Source organism: Leptidea sinapis, chromosome 23, assembly GCF_905404315.1.
Source record: "Leptidea sinapis chromosome 23, ilLepSina1.1, whole genome shotgun sequence".
NCBI classification, from domain to species: domain Eukaryota; kingdom Metazoa; phylum Arthropoda; class Insecta; order Lepidoptera; family Pieridae; genus Leptidea; species Leptidea sinapis.
Window position 1 is genome coordinate 9,390,490 of NC_066287.1, and position 21,020 is coordinate 9,411,509.

The window sequence follows — 21,020 nt, forward strand, 5'->3', positions numbered from 1 at the left end:
ATAACCTGCTCAACCCCAATATTTGCATATCAGGAAATCGACTTGCGATGTCCCTCTTGCAAATCTATATCAATAAAATTTTCAAAATTTTATTTATGTATTAATCCTAGAAGTGAAGGTTGTCACATTAAAAACATAACAAATTATCTATAAATTAATAAATTTTCGTGCAGAGTTGGAGGGAACGCTAGATGGACTGAACTTGGAGGAAGGTGATGAGGAGCGAGGGGTGGAGGTTGGCAAGCCGGTCACGTTCAGCGTGGACGCGGCGGGAGCGGGCGAGGGAACCCTGGAGCTGGTCGTGTCCACGCCCTCCACCACTGTCAAGGCTGAGGTATTTGTTTGGAATAAGGGACAATACGAGCAGTATTGCTCACATCATGTTAAGCGGCGGCACTGCAAATATTGTGTGAGTCTAATTACTAACATGAACTGAGACTCGAGAACTTATGTTCCTGTTATTACACTGGTAGCCAACTTTATATTACTGACGACCTGTATAGCCGATTGGTTAGCGATCCTACCTACTAAGCTAGTCCCGGGTTCGAATCCCGGTAGGTGCAAGCATTTATATGATGATTATGGATGTTTGTTTCCGAGTCATGGATGTTTAAATGTATTTATGTATGTTTATATGAGTTTATGTATGTTTCAGTAAGTATATTGTATTAAATATATATATCGTTGTCTTGTAACCCATAACACAGGCTATATTTGCTTAATTTGGGGCAAGATAATTTGTGTAAAAGTAAGTGTGTCACTATTATTATTATTATTATTACTAACTCAGATTATTTATACGTCGAAAACAATTTAAGTTTAGAACTAACCTCTATTTTGAGCAATCCACGCACACTAACACTAAGTGTCATACAAATCGCGAGTGTAAGACGTAGCTTGCCACGCACACTAAATAAAATATGATGTCACGAAGAGTACACCTACTCAGCATATTTGGAATTGAGATAGACATACCCCAATTCAACACTGGTTTTGAGTGGGTACCTTGGACAAGACGGTTCGTTTTCTTATAGGTCTTGAAAGTGACTGTATGAAAAATATTAGAAAAGAAAACAAAATTTTATTGAGGGTTGTAAAGGATTTTTTTAAGTTCATTTTATTTATTTCTTTATCCGTCTGAACACTTTTATTTTGCAAGTAGAAAAGATTTAAGTTTGATACGTCAGAAAAGGATAAATATATATATAGTTCACAAATTAATACAATTTAATTGATATATTAAATATATATATATAAATAAACTAAATACCTCTTTTATTGATAGCATTACAGAGGCAAATTTGAAACACAAATTAAAAATATATTTTTTAAACAACACCTGTAGATGGCTTGTAAAGTTGAACACTGGACCGGTTCCATTGTTTGCTCGGCGGATTAGTGTGTTCGTTTGCAAACAAGAAAAGTATTTTAATCTTGGTTCGTGATTTTTGTTCTGTTAATTACATTATGTTATTTAGTATATTTTGTTTTTTTCTATTGTTTTGTCTATTGTAATGTTGCAATGTAGAACGTGCGGCACTCCACACAAACCCAATTGGTTAATGGGTGCTATTGTATTGTATTATCCTTTGTTTCCTGAAATAAATAAATAAATAAATAAAAAATATAATGCAGGTAGTAGCAGTCGCACGCGGTCTGTACGACGTGACGTTTGTGCCCGTGTCACGCGAACCGCACCGCGTGTCAGTCACGTTCAACGAACAAGCCGTGCCCGGCAGCCCGTTTGTGTGCAGAGTCAACGAGCCTCATACCTATGTGCAGATTGGTAAGTTTCTATTAGAAATTCAATACTCCACAACCAGGAAATTCAGAAGAGACATTGTGGAATTAGTTACCGGTCTCAGAACCGACACATTTGACCTTGAAGCAATAAACCTACTACCTACCTCAATCGTCGGTGAGTCCATGATCTCTCCTTTGCAGCTATGGGGAGCTTTTCACGATCTACTTACAGGGCGGCCCTTTCTTATCAACCAGCAATGCAAATAGGCGAGAGATGTGTTGTTACTCAGTTCAGGACTCTAGCTGATGCGAATGAGTTGAAAAAAAGTAGGTTTGTGAATAGTAGGGACGGGACGAGTTGGACGTTCAGCTGATGGTAATTGACACGTCTATTATACAATGCAGTGCCACTTAAGATTTTTCAAAAACCCAAAAATTCTGAGCGCCACTACAATTGCGCTCGTCACCTTGAGAAATAAGATGTTAAGTCTCATTTGCCCAGTAATTTCACTAGCTACGGCGACTTTGAGACCGAAACAAATTAATGCTTCCACATTACTGCTTCACGGCAGAAAAAGGCGCCGTTTTGGTACTCATAATCTAGCCGTCATCCTGTGCAAAGGAGCCTCCCACTGGTAAATGCCCTTGGTCGCCTCTTACGACACCCATAGGCCTGGGCCTTCCCTATTTTTGCAACAACAAAAAATAAAGGCCGGCAACGCATTTCTTGACACACCTGTTGTTGCGGATGTCCATGGGCGGTTGCCTCACCTCTTCCCATCCCGTGAGCCTCTTGCCCGTTTGCCACCTCTCATGTAAAAAAAATAAAAAATAAATATTCTGTATACATTGTAATGATTGATACTTCGATAGCTTAATTAATTTGGTCTTGAAATGAAAATATGTTTTATCATAGAGTTACAATATACCAGCGTATAGACGAATAAATCGTGCGAGAAAGAAGAACATCTCTAACGCAAGATAGATAAGGAAAGCGAATCTATAAATGTTACTGGAAACCATAAACTTGGTGTATACCAATAGACAAACTAAATTTAAAATGTTTATGTGGGCTAGTTTTACAGATGTGTTTGTGAGAAGTGTGTAGTATTTTGCAGACATTGACAAATCAAAAATGGTCACGCATTATCGGTCGTCTATACCCTTGTATATTATAACCCCCTTATTCATAATGGTCCGCTAACTTTAAACAGCCGCTTAGGAGTGTTTTTATCCATTCTGACTTTTAGGTCAATAGAAGAAGACAGAGTGAGAATTAGCAATGCTTTAAGTTAGCAGACTATTATGAATAAGGGGGTAAGTCTATGAGTTTTATGGATTCGCAATCCAATACTCAATACAACAAACTAATTTAAGTTTGGATTTTATTTAAAATTCTCTGTATCAATTTCGATTAACAACCAGCATTATCTGCTAAGCTATGTTTATATTTAACAAGATACTGAGGACGTTATTTCTAACACCTTTTAATTATCTTACCATCAGGAACCACAGCTGTAATAGAAATAGATGAAAACCTCTCCGACGTGGAGGTACTGTCCCCAACTGGGACAAAATTGTCAGAAGCGAGCCTCGAAGATGCTGGATTGATAACCTTCCCTGTGTCCCGAGTCGGGAGGTACGTCGTGAGGAGTGGCAGAAGCTCTGTAGCTGAGGTGGAAGCCCTGGACCCGTCGGCTGTCAAAGTGCTGTCGATTGGAGAGGCTGTGGCCCATAGACCGGCTGTTATAACAGGTATGATATTATTCTTAATGACTCTGGTCTATTTAATTCGGCGCAACGAATCAGAATTTTTTTTGGAAGACAGGACAAAGTAGCGTACGTATCATCTTGTTAAGTGATCACTGCCGCCCACAGTCTCCTGCAATATCAGAGGAATCACACGAGCGTAGCCGGCCGTGTAAAAAAGTGTACGGGTTTTTTGAAGGTACCCATGACATGTATCAAACCAAATTATGTTGTGGCAGTATAATCTCTTTGTGGTACTTGTCTTTTATGATAATCTATTACAGCTAGGAGGATAATAATAAAAAAGGCTTCTTTGATAATTTATATGTCTATATGTATGTTTGTTGCATCATTTTACATTATATTGTAATTGAAATGATTAATAAATCGATGTAAATGTAAATCTTGATATAAAAGAGTGGCAATGAGTTTCTTGGTACTTCTTCTCATTAGCTCAACCCTTTACGAAGTAGCGGTAGATTCAATAAGAATTTTTTTTGACATTCATAAGTGACATTTCCGTGACCTACGTGAATAAACTGATTTTTTTGATTTGATTTGATATAGAGCCTCTTGTTACTAGACAACCGATGAAAACTTGATTACTTTAGTGTGCGTGACAAGCTACGTCTTACATTTGCGATTTGTATGTCAACTTTTATCGACTATTCTACAGCTATTAAACTCTATCAAGGCGTATAAATGATGTAAGAAAGGATTAATATAACACTGTTCATTTTGTAGGTACTAGGTAGTATTTTGGCTATGAAACTATTTTTCTCCTTCCGTCAAGTTAAAATGAATTTTGGTAGAAATGGACAAATGAATTAAGCTAATGGCGTAATTTTACCAATAGACAAACTAATGATACAAGTAAACCAAAATGATGTTTATTGTAATCTCTTTCATACTGTATTTTTTTTCTTATATTACTGTCATTATTATTGACACACTTTTTACACTAATTAGCTTACCCCAAATTAGGCATATATAGCCTGTGTTATGGGGTGCAAGACAACGATATATTTAATACAATATACTTACTTAAATATAGATAAATACATATAAACATACATAAATAGATATAATCATCCATGACTCGGCTTGCACCGTCTGTCCACTTGTCCCGGTATTCGAACCCGGGACCTCTACCTTAGTAGGTAGGATCGCTAACCACTCGGATGTACAGTCGTCATATCTTGTCACCAACAGCTCATAGAACTGTCATTATATTAACGTGTAACTTTCTCTCTTTCAGTTAGCACAAGCGGAGCGGGTAGCGGGCGCCTGTCCGCACGCGTGAGCGGGGGCGGTCGCACCGTGCCGCACTCGGTCCGGCGGCGGGGCGGAGGCCGGACGGACCTCGTGTGGCATCCATCTAGGGCTGCCCCGCACAGGATAACACTGTTGTGGAGCGGGACACCCCTGTCCAGAGAACCACTGATAGTTGACGTGTTGCCAGCACACCACGGACAAGAGGTAACAACACTATATAACTACTTAATATTATTTGTTATCGTGGTAAATATTTTTTTTCTCTATTATCTACTAGCTGACCCGGCAAACGTTGTTTTGCCATATAAATTGTATTGATGTTTTGCTTGCTAGTTGATAAGAGATGGCGCTAGTTGTATTCATTAGTAACAATCACACTTCTTTTATATTTTGTATAATTCACACGATAGTTTTATAAATTATAGCCTATTTGTTATTCTGGTGTGTAAGCTATATTATTGTAAATTCAGTAGATTTTGCGTTAAAGAAGTTCAAACATACATCCAGACATACAAACTTTTACATTTATAATATTAGTAGGATGTTTTGTAGGATGCTCGTTCCATACAAGTGGCGCCATCTAGTTTTCAGCCTTGTCTTGTTGGAGATAAATAATATATCTCCAAAATGTTTTTCCTCTTTTAATTTGACCAACCACTTAATCAACAACCAATTAATATCATTATTAACTAACTAATCAAAATAATAATGTTGCTGACACCGGCTAGGATATTTTACAATTCAATGGCTCCTATTCTTTAAAGTACAAAAGAGTTGCCAATACTACCCCAAACGTACAGTGTACGTATATATTTAGTTCTACTTCGACGTTGACATTTTTAATATTTCTGTTGTTGTTCCAGGCGTCAGCGTCAGGAATTGGTCTATACCAAGCTCAAGTAAGCCGCGTGTCATCGTTCAGCATCGACACTCTCGGTCGGGCGGCACGCGAATTCGATGTCGTAGTCTCCGGCCCGGGCTCGCGTGCTCTGCCGGTCCGCTGCTATCAAACCAAGTCAGGGCTGCTACAAGCAGAGTACACCATCACCGACGTGGGACAGAGCACTATTGGTGAGTCATTTGCTAATAATTTACTAAACAATTTGTTATGTTTTAAAGTGACAACCCTCACTTCTGGGATTAATTACACAAATAAAACTGAAAACAAAATTTTATGAACGATGCGGGACTCGAACCCGCGACCTGTCACGCTCTGCGAGCGCTCTATCCAACTGAGCCAATCGCTTGAGTGACGGATCGTTCATAAAATTTTGTTTTCAGTTTTATTTGTGTAATTAATCCCAGAAGTGAGGGTTATCACTTTAAAACATAACAAATTGTTTAGATTTGCAAGAGTGACATCTCAAGTCAATTTCCTAATATGCAAATATTGGGATTGAGCAGGTTATCAACTGTAAAGTAGATCCTGTAGATGAAGCCACAACCTGAGAATTGAGCAAAGCATACAAGATTTTATTACGAATAACGTCACTCGAACTTCAACTCATTTGGAAAGAGCGCTCGCACGGAACGCAAGAGGTCGTGAGTTCGAGTCCCGCATCGTTCATAAAATTTTGTTTTCAGTTTTAATTGTGTAATAATTTACTAATTAAATCACATCAAAATCACTTTATTCATCTAAATCAAGGAAATGACACTTCTCAATTTCAAAAGTTTTCTTCTTATGTCTTTTGATACATAACATATTTTGAAGTAGATTTTTTATTTTTTTATTTAACGAAATACATATTTTACAAAATGTGAACAAATAAAATACATTGTAAAAACCACAGAGGTTTGTCCTCAATGCATTATCTTAGTTTAGGCCTTATTTCAGTTTTTTACAAATAAGATAATAAATAATAAGATAACTGGTTTTTCTCAAACATGCATGGAAATATTATAATTATTTTCGAAAAAAGAACACGCGAGTATTGAATTTTCGGACAAAGAAAATCAAATCCATTGCAGAAGCGATTTTTTAATTTGGAACATTACAACGCTCCTGCAATGTTGTAGGAAACGGCGTGCTTGGGTTATTAAATACTCTTTGATCGGATGTCTTTTGCCATTCTTTGCATACAATCTCTTTGCGTTTGCCTGTCGGCACAGATGATAAAAAAAATTGGCGGCAAAGCTAAAAATTTTTCTTGATTTGTTATTCACACACCAACTTAATAAATATAAATTTAATAATGAGTTCCAACAGTTCAGAGAGTGAAATGGAGATTGATTGTACTCCACCAGATTTAAGATCAGAAGCCAAATTGGCAATGGAAAACCTGCTTCCAGCGAAGTCAAAAGAAATATACATGAAAGCATATGAAAATTTTATGAGTTGGAAAAACGAGAAAAAAGTAAACATTTTCTGCGAAACAGTATTTTTGGGGTATTTAAATGAGAACGTTAAACCTAAAAAGCCATATCTACATTATGGGCAATATATTCCATGCTAAAATGTACAGTTCATGTTAAAAACGGCATTTACTTGAAAAATTATGGGAATTTAACTACGGGACTGGATTCAAAAGCAAGAAATCGAATTTTTTTACTAGCGAAGACATAAAGCAATTTTTAATTAAAGCCCCAGAAAAGCACTATAATTGCCTCGGCGGGAAATGGCAATTGCCTGTCTCGTATTTAGTCAAACTCAATACTACTCGACTTTTGCTTATTTCCCGGCCTTTGCAATAATGTACTACTAAATACTTGTCAATTTTATCATTCCATCCCTTCTATTCTATCCCTTAAAAAAATATTATTAATTAATCTTAAATTATGAACATTCTTCTTATATGATCGACTTTCGTTTTATGTTTGGATATATTTAAAGAGCACGTCGGCATGCCTGAAGGCAGGCATATTATCTGTAAAAATATATAACGAATAATACTATTTAGTTTTATTAACCGCAACTCTTCCCTGGTTCCGTGGGTGTACTATATTTCTTTGGCCAATTTTATTAAGCTTACAAAAGTGTCGAATTTTTAATGAAATTGAAGAGTTTTTAACAAAGGTACATTTTTTCAGTGATTACAACATTAAAGATGTTTAATGATCCTCGAAATATTTAAATGTAGCGATTGATTTTTACTAACTATGGGTTACAACTATTTTTACTTCTTTATGGTATCAGATCTGACCACAATAATTGTTTTTGTGTACTCACATAATCAAGTAAATAATTTATGATAGTGATTATACATATATTATTACTGATGCCCAGGTGACGAACAATCTATCGCAAGTCGGACAAAAAATAGGAAAAATATCACAACTCGAAAACTGAAAAATCGCGGATAATCAACTAGACACTAAACTATAAAACTGAACTGTTATCTAGGCTTAGCAGATGCGCTAAAAATTACTTGACGTGGAAACTACTTCTTTTATATCTGTTTATTGCATATTGAAGTATTGGTGTTACTTATAATAATATTAGCATTGTATTCATTTCGTCCATTCTTGTTAACAGATTTATATTAATAAGCGATCTATGATAGTATTCAATATAAGTATTGTAAAATTTACTGCAACAATTGATTAAACTAATTTAATTGGAATACAATTGGAAAATTAGATTTAAAGTGTGAATTATATTATCATTTCACATAAACTCTAACGAAATGTGTGCTTAGTTTTTTTATTTTATAAAATCTTGTACTGTGTCTAATGCATTTAATTTAATGAAATAAAATATTGTTTGCAGAGGTTCTTCATCTATCAAAACCAATCACAGGCAGCCCATACACCTGTGAGTCGTTCGATCCCAACAGAGTGATATTGGCAGGTCTACCTACGGGAAATTTAATAGCACACACGCCAATTAGCTTTACTGGTAAGTTAGTTTCTGAGCTGCTACTATTTTTATTCTTTATATAAAAAAGTAATGATATTTACAATAAATGTAATTGTGTAAAAATTACTCTGGTTAATTTTCCTTTAAATGATTGTGTACTTTTTGTGGACTCGAGTCGACTTTTTCCGAATGAGCGTTATATGGCCGAGTGTGATAGCTCAGTCTCATTACAAATATTCACCACTTCAGAGAAATTTGTAGCATGAGCGCAGCACGTGCAATATCGCAATTCATTTCACACTTTTCATTCGAGAGTGACGGTGGGTGAAAGACATAGTCAGTAAACTGTATTGAAGTCCTAGTATTAAGGGGCAGATATATTATTTTTAACGATTTTTGTATCCAAAATCAAATCTAATCGTTTGTTCGTATGTTTTCAAACAAAACCTAATGTGATAAATAAATATCAATATTATTTGTACAATATAGTGCAATTTATTTTTAAAGCTATTCCAAACGCAGACAAAAAGCAAGGATCATGCAAAAACCATTGACTATATTTTTACGAAACTTTCCCAATTTAAAACATAATTTAACTGTCAATATTTTAGTATACGGCCTTTATTAGTATTGTGTTCTTCCAATAATGTTGTTGCGTTATGAATCGCGGGCTCTTACGAGTTACAGAGGGCAGTGTTTTACTAACCAATATCACGCGTAGATAGTCAATACTCAATGGACAGCGGAGCTGGTTATAAAACTTATTAACTTCTTCTACGAGAAGTGTTCCGAAGAGCTGTTTCACGTGATTCTTGCCGCTGAATTTCACCTTCGACACGTTACAAATTAGGATATCATATGACCCCACCATCTGGATGTGTGGCAGTCCTCAATAGTACGGTTTTCAAGGCACTTTCTTCTACGTACTACAAAGCTGGGGAACGAGCTTCCTTGTGCGGTGTTTCCGGGACGATACGACATGTGTACCATCAAAAAAAGTGCGTACACCTTCCTTAAAGGCCGGCAACGCTCCTGTGATTCCTTTAGTGTTGCAAGAGAATGTGGGAGGCGGTGATCACTTATCACCCGTACTCACGCTTGGCCTCATATTCCAAAAAAAAACAATTAATTATACTATTCTTCGTTGTATCAATTACAGTGGACACAAAAGACGCCGGCGTAGGAGAACTGGATGTGATATGTGAAGCGATGGGTGAGAAAAGAGTACGTCTACCAGTCGACATCCGCGAAGATGGCCACATTTACAAAGTGCGGCTGAGGCCCATCATGCCGGCGCATTATCGGATCTACGTCACATATGGAGGTAAACAAATATAAAAATATGCAAACAAATACTATATAGATAGACATGTAACTACATTGTTTCTGACACACCTGAATACAATGGTTTATTATTACATTCGTTACTTTACAAGTACCTACAGATAATGCGCGAGTTGAATGCAGAGTTCAGGAATGCGATAGTTTTGTAATTGATGCCCACAATAGGTTAAAATAATAAATATATAGGATGAAACAAAAATATTTTATTAATTTTTTTCATCATTTTAACCTAATAATTAAATCTCGAATTTTTGTTATTCCTTTCTTCAACACACATGTCTCAAACATTTTTCGCCATTTCTCGTGCTTCGCGATGGATAAAAAGTCGTTTTTAACGGAACCTAATACTGGGGCCAGTCATTATTAAAATAAAAAAAAATATCACGGGATCGCAGCTTTAGTACTTTAGTACTAACGCGATAACAAGTAATCGACAACTACGGCACAGCACTACTCTCTAGGAGAGCGGGGGGAGATGCTCCTACTCTTGGCCCCGACTGCATTCAATTCGCGCGCTAACTGTACTTATATTATGAAACAGACCAATTAATAATGAATATAATTGATTTGGTTGTAGGAGCTAGCGTCCCGGGTAGTCCAATATCGCTCGGGGTACTGAGCTCTCGCGCCAGTATAGCGGCGCGCTGTGCGGGCACGGGTCTTGCGCATGCGCACGTTGGCAAGGAGGCGGCCTTCACCATACACTGCGTCGACGACACCCCGCCTACGGTGCAGGTACGTGGTGACTTTAGTAAATAAATCATATAAGACATACCAAAATATAAAATTATTCGATTTGCTCAACACTCGGGAACTGGTGGAAGATATCAATTTTAGAATACCTACACTTGGTACTAGATCGGAAGAACCAGATGTCGCTCAAATGTAGTATTCCACGCTTCAATTGATAGACTTCTGAATTCATTCAATAATAACTTTCTCTCTGTTGATATTGATTTAGATTTTAACATAATTAAATTAGCACAATTTAAAATTAATGAAATAAACAAGAGAATTACTGCAATACATGATCTATAATGAAGCTTATATATTCTGAAACTTTAGTCTTCTTTTTTGTATGTTATTTTTTTTTGTTAGTTATTAAACTGTCATTGTCACATTAGAAACTTTAAATCTTAGTGAGAAATTTCTGAGGAACAATTGTTTTAGCATAATATATTATAAGCCACTTGTATGTACCTAGATTTTAGATTATTGTTCTTTTTTTTCTCCAAATAAATAAAAAATAAATACCAAAATTTCGGTCGATACGTCACTCTGACGGTTGGCTCAGTTGGTAAGAGCGCTCCGACGGAACCCGAGAGGTTCAAGTCCCGCATCGTCCATTAATGTTGGTACGAAACAAATATATTTTTCATTTCTCATACTCGGAAAGTAATGTTGTTTTGATCTGATTATTGGGTGGAAAATGCTGTTTCCCTCCATAGAGAGGGAAAAACTCATACAAATTACTTCCCACCTAAGGGCCGGAATGAACTTTAAAAATAGAACTGCTGTGAAGAGTTTTATGTAAAAAATAACTAATTAGAAAAAATGCTGCGGCCATGTGACTTCCTAAACAGCCAGTGTGAACTTAGCGCAAACTTCTTTGAGCGGAATAAGCCGCAACAATTACGCGGTAAGTTCCATATTTGAAATTTAAAAAGGCGATATAAATTGGCGGGATACTAATCTGTGATCTGTGATAAACAACTAGTTTTATTTTCCCCATATTCAAAATGAAAAGTAGAGTGTTTAACTCGATTAAAATTATCAATTCCTACTCGGACTATAGCCGACCTCGCTACGCTCGGGCGTCTAAGTACCTCGGGAATTGATTCTTTCGACCCTCGGTTAACAATCTACTATATTTACCACAGTAGTAACGAAAACATAACATATTGCAACTACACTTGTTAAAAGTCATGAAGCTACATCAGTTCGTAATGAGTCTTTGACATTGAGTTTCAATTGAGTAAAAGAACTGATAAAAAATGTCCTAGCACATCTTTTAAATCATATAACAACTAAGCCTACTTAATATAATATTATACAATTTTAGGAGGCTTGTGCAAAACCAGACAATAAGTGTCCGTTAGCGGTTTGATATTCAAAATACTAAGGAGCAATAGAGTTCAAACTAAATTGGTTACAGTAACAATTGATTCGCTTACCTTTTCTATCTTGCAGTATCTCCGATAAATATATTCTTTTCTGTCACGTTGTCGATGTTCACGCTCTCTTCATCTATCAGCTAGTATATTGTTACCCCCTTATTCATAATGGTCCGCTAACTTTAAACAGCCGCTTAGGAGTGTTTTTTTCTCATTCTGACTTAGGTCAATAGAAGAAGACAGAGTGAGAATTAGCAATGCTTTAAGTTAGCAGACTATTATGAATAAGGGGGTTAGTCTCTGTTAATACGGAATATGGACAGTTGGGAAAGATATCTTTTCTCAACTGAAAGAGCTGATGTAATGAAAATTCGCCAAATCAAGAAGTGCCCATCGAATTCCAAATATACACGCCACGAACTAAATCATGATTTTATCAATTCAATGTGCGGAACATGAGTACCTTCAAAAAAGCATGGGTACCCAAAACGTAGGCATCTTTTTAGTAGCCTTTGATTTTCTTGTTCTGAAAGAAAAGGTAAAGAGTGTCAAGAGGCTTGTTTGGTTGTGAGTGGAAGAGCCTGCGGAAGCATGCCACGACCGTGCCAAAGGGAGTGCTAATTTGTATCTTATGTTGTCTATCAAAGTCAAACCGGGTGACTGGTTGGTAAAATTATTTTCTTCAAATATGTGTATTTCCTGACAGGTAGAACGACTTACCCGGACCAAGGAAGACGACGCAGAGAGTGGTCTGCTGGAGTGCCGCGTGGTAGAGGGCTCGGCGAGGGAGTGGCTCTGCTCCTACATACCTCTTGTGGTTGGCCTCTACGAAGTGAGGATATTCACCACATCTGGACCGCTGCCGGGCAGCCCATTCTCAGCTAAGGTACCTCATTAAAAATTATAGAATATACAATCAGCATGTACCACCTCAAACTATTGCGCAACGATTAAATCTTATTAATGTCCAAAAATCAATTTAAACTATTTAAATAAAATAGTTTGTTTTGTGTGGCAATGGAAAGTTTAAATCAAGTTTAATTGTTTTTAATTGTTGTTAGTTTTAATTTTAGATCCGAGTTTCACTATTTTTTGTGCTTTGTGATCATAGAGAATTAATAGTTTGTACACCTTCGTGTGACAGGACTGTGCGTTAGTAGCGCTCTCTGGGTTTCCACGGAAGACCAGCGTTGTGGATTCTTTCGAAACCACAACTATGCTGAGTTTGGGGCCCATTGGCGTCATTAGATCATAATTAGATTAGTATAACTTTAAGAACTATTATCAGAATGTATAATGACGTCAATAAACATTTTTTTCTTTCTGTCTTTCTTTCTTAAATGGTGAGCATATCTTAACGCTTTATAAGGTACAGGTCCGGCAACATACAGCGTACCTATACCTCCCATCTCTGGTATGGTGCCAACTCGAGACATATTGACCGTGTCCAACAGAAAACAACTGGAATTATCGGACAACCAGCACACTGAACCTTCTTGGAGCCGAAACCTCTTCTTTTATAACATACAAATATAGAGTTGGAGAAGTTGTAGAAAATGTATTACTTAAGCTCGTGTTTTAGGCTGCAGTAAAGATATAAGACTTCCCACTTATAATTTACATACAAACTTTTCGTCAGCCTTAATATCTTTTTAAGTACTGTCAAATAGACAATTTTTTTTATTGTGCTCGTAGTATAATGAATTGTTGACGTAGCTTAATCGGGCAGAAATTATATATAAAAATATGTTTGTAACGTGTTCTTAATTTGTTTTTTGTTTCGCCATTAATTTTTTTCAGAGATAATAATAATGGCCAATTATAATGTATATTATACAAACTATGTGATAACAACCTTTTATAAGTTTTTTTTTAAAAGGCTTTCGACAACTTCAAATATCTCAGCTTTCAAGTGGTTGCTATTTATTTGATTAAATTATTATTATACAAATGATTTGAGTTTTCTTTAGTGTTAATTCCGCCAATATTTGTCTTTAAACAATTCGACACGTGTTTCGCCTCTACACGAGGCATCCTCAGGACGTGTTGTGTCCAAAGAGTCTCGTGCCAGATTTTTGTGAAACTTTTTATAATATTTTTTAAATTTTTTATGAATTTGTAAAATTATAGATATCCGCAAAGTAACGCCTACTTTAATAAAATTATTATTGTTATTTACCTGGTAGAATACAGCATAATAAATGAGTAAATACAATTCTTCTACTCGTTGTCGTCCTTGTCAACCAATAACTCCTTGGTGAAATATGTACAGTTTCTCTCTAATGGTATGTTCGACAGGTGATCGATACGTCGGCTATTGCAGCAGTGGGGGGTTGGGGCACGGACAATGCAGGCCGAGTGCGTGCACCCACCAAACTGGTTCTTGACACCAGCAACGCTGGACCTGGAACCTTGGAGTGTCTACTAGCAGGCCGGCATCAACGTAAGACAATGATTTCTCAGCGAAATAGTATTAAGTTTCTTGTAGTGAACACCCTTAAAAATTATCACACTTTAAGTAGGTATGAGCCCAGATTTTATCCTGTCTACATATTCTAAACAGTTTGTTTTTACTAAACAACTGTCTTCTCGGATTAAGTATACAAATTAAATCTGTAATAAAATTTATGGACGATGCGGGTTTCGAACCCGAGCTAGATATACCAACTAAACCAACCGTCTACATAAAGTAAATCTTGGGATGTTTGTTCAATTTTCATATCAGAAAATTAACGTTTGCTATTTTTAAGTGATATCCCTCACTTCTGGGAATAAATATACAAAGGAATAGTTTGCCCACAAACGAAAAAGACTTCCAACTCTTGGCACTTCCTCATTAAAGCTCAACCCTTTCTGAAATGGTGGTGAATATAAAATGAAAAGAAATGTTTCGACTTTTTACAAGTGTTATTTCCATGACCTGTACGTTTATTTATGTATAAATAAAGTGATTTTCATTTGATTTGATTCTTGAGTGCGCAGTTCTTTTGCAAGTTGAGCGCAAGCGCCGTCAGGTCCGTGTATTCGCCTCTTGTTGCCGTTTTTTGGAGATTTCTTTTTTTGTAACAATGAAATCGCGTAAAATATGTGGTTATATCTTTAGCTTCTCCTTATTTTGTAGGAGTGGAGACGGTGTCAGGCAGGGCGGTGGTGACGCTGTCAGCTCCGGAGGGTGTGAGCGGGGAGCAGGAACTGGAGCTGACGTACAACGGTGCGCTGGTGGCCGGGGCTCCGAGACGCGCGCTGATGGCGGCCGGGAACACGGCCGACCGCGTGGTGCTGGCGGGGCGGGGGCTCGCACACGCAGCGCCGCACACACCCGCTGTCTTCACTATAGGTAAGGCCTGATATACACCAAAACGGAGATGAGAGGAGATAAGGTGCAAAGCTGTCAGGTTATTTCCATCAAAGCAGAGAGATGTGAACTGTGTGTAGCGGAGATATTGTCAGTGTAAGAGCTTGTCAAATGATGTCAACGATAGGAAGACGTCATCTTTTAAAGCATATAACAACTTAGCGTATTTAAAAATATTATACAATTTTAAGTGACCTGCGCAGAATCAGACAATAACCATGCAATATTATCCTATATATTATATTCTACTATGCCTTCTTTGTCAAAGAAGCTTTAAATATATATCTAGAATTTGTGCTCAGAATAAATAACAAATTGTTAAGTATATTAAATGTACGTATGTATGTAATTTTCACTTTGTAATAATGTGAATTTTACATTTTACATAGATTATAATAATACTAATAATTTTCAGACGGCAGTGCGGCAGGTCCGGGAGTTCCAGAGGCGTCGCTCAACTCGCCGGACGGAGAATCAGTTCCGGTCGCGTTGGCGGCCGCCGGACCTGGTTTGTGGCGTGCTACCTACACGCCCAGACGAGCCGGTGACCACCATCTACGTGTACTGTGGGCTGGACGTCTGGTCAAAGGTTAGTCAGACCAGGCTTTTCAAAAATCTCATAATATAATAATATAATATTGACACACTTTTACACAAATTATCTTGCCCCAAACTAGGCTCGTTATCTTGTACCCATAGTATAGGCTATATACTATGGGTACAAGATAACGATATATTTAATACAATATACTTACTTAAACATACATAAATACATATAAACATCCATGACTCGGAAACAAACATCCATATTCATCGTATAAATGATTGCACGTACCGGGATTCGAACCCGGGAACTCTAGCTTAGGAGTCAGGGTCACTAACTGTTCGGCTATATGGGTCGTCGCGTCATAAGCGAACTCTCAAAATCTTATCTTCGGGACGCACTGAACAGAGCTCATGCGAATTTCCTACTTATTTTTGGATTTTAATTTTACACATATGTTTTAATAAATTTAACAGAAAGTAATTTTATTTCTCAATGGTTGGTAAAGTAGTGTGGATAGTAAGACATGAATAGAAATATAAACAAAATTGATGACTTCATATTATATTGCAGTATAAAAATCTTTTGAGGTCCAGCAAATTACAATCTAACATAATTTCAATATCACAAATTCAAATATTTTAATTCAAAATACACGTCAAAAACGACCACCCATTTGAACAAGTATGCCTCAAACCTGAGTAGCACGCGCGCAAGACACTCAGCGGACTTCTCTTTTATGATAAAATTTCGTCGCAATATAATTTCGTACAGTAAAATTTGGTATTAAATAGCCTGACGGAACTCCGGTCCCATTTTGTATCATTAAGAAAGTCAAGTTATTTTGTATTAACCTGTAAACGCGAATAGCCCAAAGCTGGTATTAATATCGGCGGCACTGCCCCATAAAAATATGCTATAGGACAATAGCCATGTACTAATTTTATAACCCTATGTATTAATACAGTTTGTGGAAAAATTACTTAAATATGATCGAAAGACTTATAACTCTAAATTATTTATTCGATAATCTTACGAATACCTACAGCCTTCTTTAATTTTCTTCAATCTAGCGAGTTGATCAAAATGAAATATATATCTTTTTATAAAACATTATTTTAATACAAGAAATAAGGTGAAAATGGAATTCAATGCTGAAGAATTCTATACTGCCTTGTTGTTTTTTGGGCTGCTTTTGTAATATTGGGGAAACTCAAAAAGTCCTAAGACATCAAATAATTTATTAAAAACACCATTGTTAGAATTAAAATAATAAATAAATTAATAATTATAATGTATGTATTAAATAAATAAATAAATATTATTTTAGATAGGCAGGGAAGTACCTAACTTATACACAATATTATGTAATTTTTGTTATGTTATAAAAAAATATTTATTGTATGATAAATGTACCTATGTAAGTATTAGAGGTTATAGTATGAAATTGCCGAAATTGCTGTCTCCTCTCCAAACGCAACATTGATATTGCGAGCTGTTTCTGCCGCGTTAGTGCCGCGTCGGAACTCGTATTCAAAAATCACTCTAATTTTCGAAGTACCCATCTTTCTTGTCTAAGCTGAATAAAAAAAAACAACTGAAAGGTGATAATCGAATGTTGCACATTTTTTAAAAGAACAGGTAACAAAGGTACCATGTTAAAAACTTTCATTCAATAATCTCAAACCATAAAGGTTCTATGTCAATTCGAAGTACCTATTATAATGAAACGGCAATTTAATACTTTAACCCTTATTATTACCTAGTCTGGCATCTAGTAAAACTCCTCCACTGAGTAAAATGTATCACAAGCCACCTACGAAGTTGTGTCTTAAACACGTTTGTGGAAGTTGTATCGTTCTTGATCCAATTCAGACAAATAGACTTATGGTCTGGCGTGACCAGTAAGTAAGTGAGCGAGATTGTTGTTGCGTAGAGATCTGGATGTACTAACTAGTGTTAATAACGTGGTCTTCGTTACTCAGGATGCCCGCTCACAGTGAAAGTAAGCGCGGGCTCGGAGAGTGGTGACGCGTCCAAAGTGGTGTGCTCCGGAGCAGGACTGTCTGCCGGCGTGGTGGGGCGCGACATTCGCTCCTGGATCGACACTCGCCGCGCTGGGCCCGGGGAGCTCACAGCGCACTGCACTGGACCTAATAAGGTATAGCTCAATAGAAGTTTTTCGAGAATCCTGAGCGGGCCACTGTATTATAATGGGCAGGGCGTATCAATTATCATCAGTTGATCGTCCTGTTCATCTCGTCCCTAATTATCAACTTCATATTCTTCTCAGGTCTGATGTAGTGATGAATGGTAGTTTTTTAGGTTCAATAAGTGATTTTGAATAAAAATTGAGCGTTTTCTCAGGTGGATACTGCGCAGTCACTAAACCTACTATATTATGATGTAGGTGGCGTACTGCGAGCTGTATGAGCATGGCGACGGCACGTTCACGTTGAACGTGAAGCCGGCAGAGGCCGGGCGTCACGTGCTCAGCGTGCAGTTCGCGGGACAACACGTGACCGGCTCGCCCTTCGTGCTCAAGGTGGCCGGGGCGCCCGACCCTTCTAAGGTAACACTACGCCATAGAAGACCGTGGCGCGTAAAAGAAGAGACCAGTGGAAGGTTCCCTTGGACAACAGCGCCTATTTCCTCTGTGAAGACAGTAATGTGTAAGCATTATTGTGTTTCGATCTGAACGGCGCCATAGCTAATGAAATTACTGGGCACATGAGACTTAACATTATGCTATCATTGCTAGAATCCATCGAGCCGTTCAGGCTGCAGGGTGTGCTAAGAATATGGCGCGAAAAATCCGTCATTTTGTTAAACGATACCTCTCAAGCTAAAATTCATTGTGCTGTTCAAACTGCAGGGCGTGCCAAAAAATTATACATACATACATACTCTCGATCAACATAAGCATTTAAAAGCTTAAAAATAAAAAAGCTCCTTTATTTCAGTCTGGTTAGGAGTATCTTGGAGTATGGTTCAGTTGTCTGGCGTCCTCACTATGATACGCATATCCTAAGACTGGAGCGTATTCAGAAGCGATTTCTGTGGCATGTGGCATTTAGGGCCGGTAAAGCCAAGAAAAAGAAAGGCTAGCCATCTTTAAAATGACCACTTTGGATGAACGTAGAGAATTTCTGGATCTTCTGTTTTTTTTTTTTTTTATGGAATAGGAGGACAAACGAGCGTACGGGTCACCTGGTGTTAAGTGATCACCGCCGCCCACACTCTCCTGCAACACCAGAGGAATCACAAGAGCGTTGCCGGCCTTTAAGGAAGGTGTACGCGCTTTTCTTGAAGGTACCCATGTCGTATCGTCCCGGAAACAAGGAAGCTCATTCCACAGCTTCGTGGTACGAGGAAGAAAGCTCCTTGAAAACCGCACTGTGGAGGACCGCCACACATCCAGATGGTGGGGATGATATCGTAACTTGTGGCGTGTCGTGCGAAGGTGAAATTCGGCGGCAGGAATCAGATTGAACAGCTCTTCGGAACACTACCCGTGATAAATGCGGTAGAAGACACACAATGAAGCGACGTCTCTACGCAACGCCAAGTGATCCAGCCGTTCACAGAGTACTGGGTCCCCGACAATTCGAGCTGCTCTGCGTTGCACGCGGTCAAATGGATCGAGCTGATACTGGGGTGCGCCAGACCAGAGATGACAGCAATACTCCATGTGAGGCCGGACCTGCGCTTTGTAGAGCGCTAGAATGTGGGCCGGCTTGAAGTATTGCCGTGCTCTATTTATGACGCCCAGTTTCTTTGAAGCCAGTTTGGCTTTGCCCTCCAGATGGCCACGGAATTGGCAATTGCTCGAGATTTCGAGACCCAGTATTCCGATACTAGGCGAGGCTTTAAGGGAAGTGTTCTCGAAGAGCGGTGATACGGCAAATGGGGTTTTTTTAGTGGTAAACGCGCAAACTTGAGTCTTCTGGGGGTTAAATTGGACAAGGTTCAACTTACCCCATTCCGCGACCTTCTCGAGAGAGGACTCGGTAGAAGACACAAGTTTCTCCCGGCACTGCTCGACGTTTTCCCGAGAGAGACCTGCATGGCCCGTGTATACGGCATCACCAGTGCTATCGTCTGCATAGCAATGCATGTTGGCGGTGTCCAACATATCATTGATATGCAGAAGAAACAGCGTGGGAGATAGCACACAGCCTTGGGGAACTCCAGCGTTCACGGGCTTGGGATTCGAGCAATAACCGTCGATAACGACCTGTATGCTGCGCCCAGTGAGGAAGCTGGAGGTCCACTTGCATAAGCTCTCGGGAAGCCCAAATGATGGAAGTTTTGCGAGGAGCGCCTTGTGCCATACACGATCAAAGGCCTTCGCTATATCCAGACCAACTGCCAGGCCTTCCCCCTTGCTTTCAATAGCCGCCGCCCATCTGTGTGTTAGGTATACCAGAAGATCGCCAGTCAACCGACCATGGCGAAAGCCGTACTGCCGGTCGTTGATCAACTGGTGACCCTCAAGGTATACCAAGAGCTGGCGGTTAATTATGCTCTCCATAATTTTGGAGAGTAGGGAGGTAATAGCAATAGGCCTGTAGTTTGCCGGATCCGAACTGTCTCCTTTTTTTGGGATCGGATGGACAGGGGCTGACTTCCATGAATCAGGGACTACGCCTTTTGAATAAGAGTGCCGGAATAAACGCGTTAGCACCGGCGTCAACTCAGGGGCACACGTTCTAAGCACGATTGGAGAAATGCCATCCGGCCCGCTCGACTTCCTGACGTCCAACGAAAACAGAGCTCGCCTAACAGTTTTCTGTCGGAACTGTACTTCAGGCATGGAGCTCTGACACCGCGGGATGGTCGGCGGTGTTTTTCCGTTGTCGTCAAGAGTCGAGTTGGAGGAAAAAAGAGTGCACAGGAGATCGGCTTTCTCTTTTGCCGTATGGGCCAGGGTGTCATTTCTCATGTGCAACGGCGGCATGGACGGCTGGTTGAAGTTACCAAGAGCAGCTTTCGACAACGACCAGAACTTGCGTGTTCCGGTCGGGGTAACTGGAAAGCTGCTCGCCAATTTTGACGACGTGCTTCGATTTCGCACGGGCGATTTGCCGCTTAAAA

The 21,020-nt window shown here is 38.6% G+C and overlaps 1 protein-coding gene across 1 annotated transcript in view; it reads left to right on the forward strand.

Annotated features, from left to right (window-relative positions):
• Positions 1–21,020, forward strand: part of LOC126971196 (filamin-A-like) — a 41,532-nt gene that overhangs the window by 10,709 nt on the left and 9,803 nt on the right. The window contains exons 10-23 of the mRNA XM_050817360.1: positions 174–334; positions 1,636–1,786; positions 3,250–3,498; positions 4,751–4,971; positions 5,631–5,838; positions 8,477–8,605; positions 9,726–9,890; positions 10,488–10,645; positions 12,731–12,910; positions 14,323–14,467; positions 15,146–15,361; positions 15,795–15,968; positions 17,909–18,084; positions 18,334–18,495. Of these exons, the coding sequence (XP_050673317.1) occupies positions 174–334; positions 1,636–1,786; positions 3,250–3,498; positions 4,751–4,971; positions 5,631–5,838; positions 8,477–8,605; positions 9,726–9,890; positions 10,488–10,645; positions 12,731–12,910; positions 14,323–14,467; positions 15,146–15,361; positions 15,795–15,968; positions 17,909–18,084; positions 18,334–18,495 (2,495 nt within the window). The remainder of the gene's footprint in view (positions 1–173; positions 335–1,635; positions 1,787–3,249; positions 3,499–4,750; positions 4,972–5,630; positions 5,839–8,476; positions 8,606–9,725; positions 9,891–10,487; positions 10,646–12,730; positions 12,911–14,322; positions 14,468–15,145; positions 15,362–15,794; positions 15,969–17,908; positions 18,085–18,333; positions 18,496–21,020) is intronic.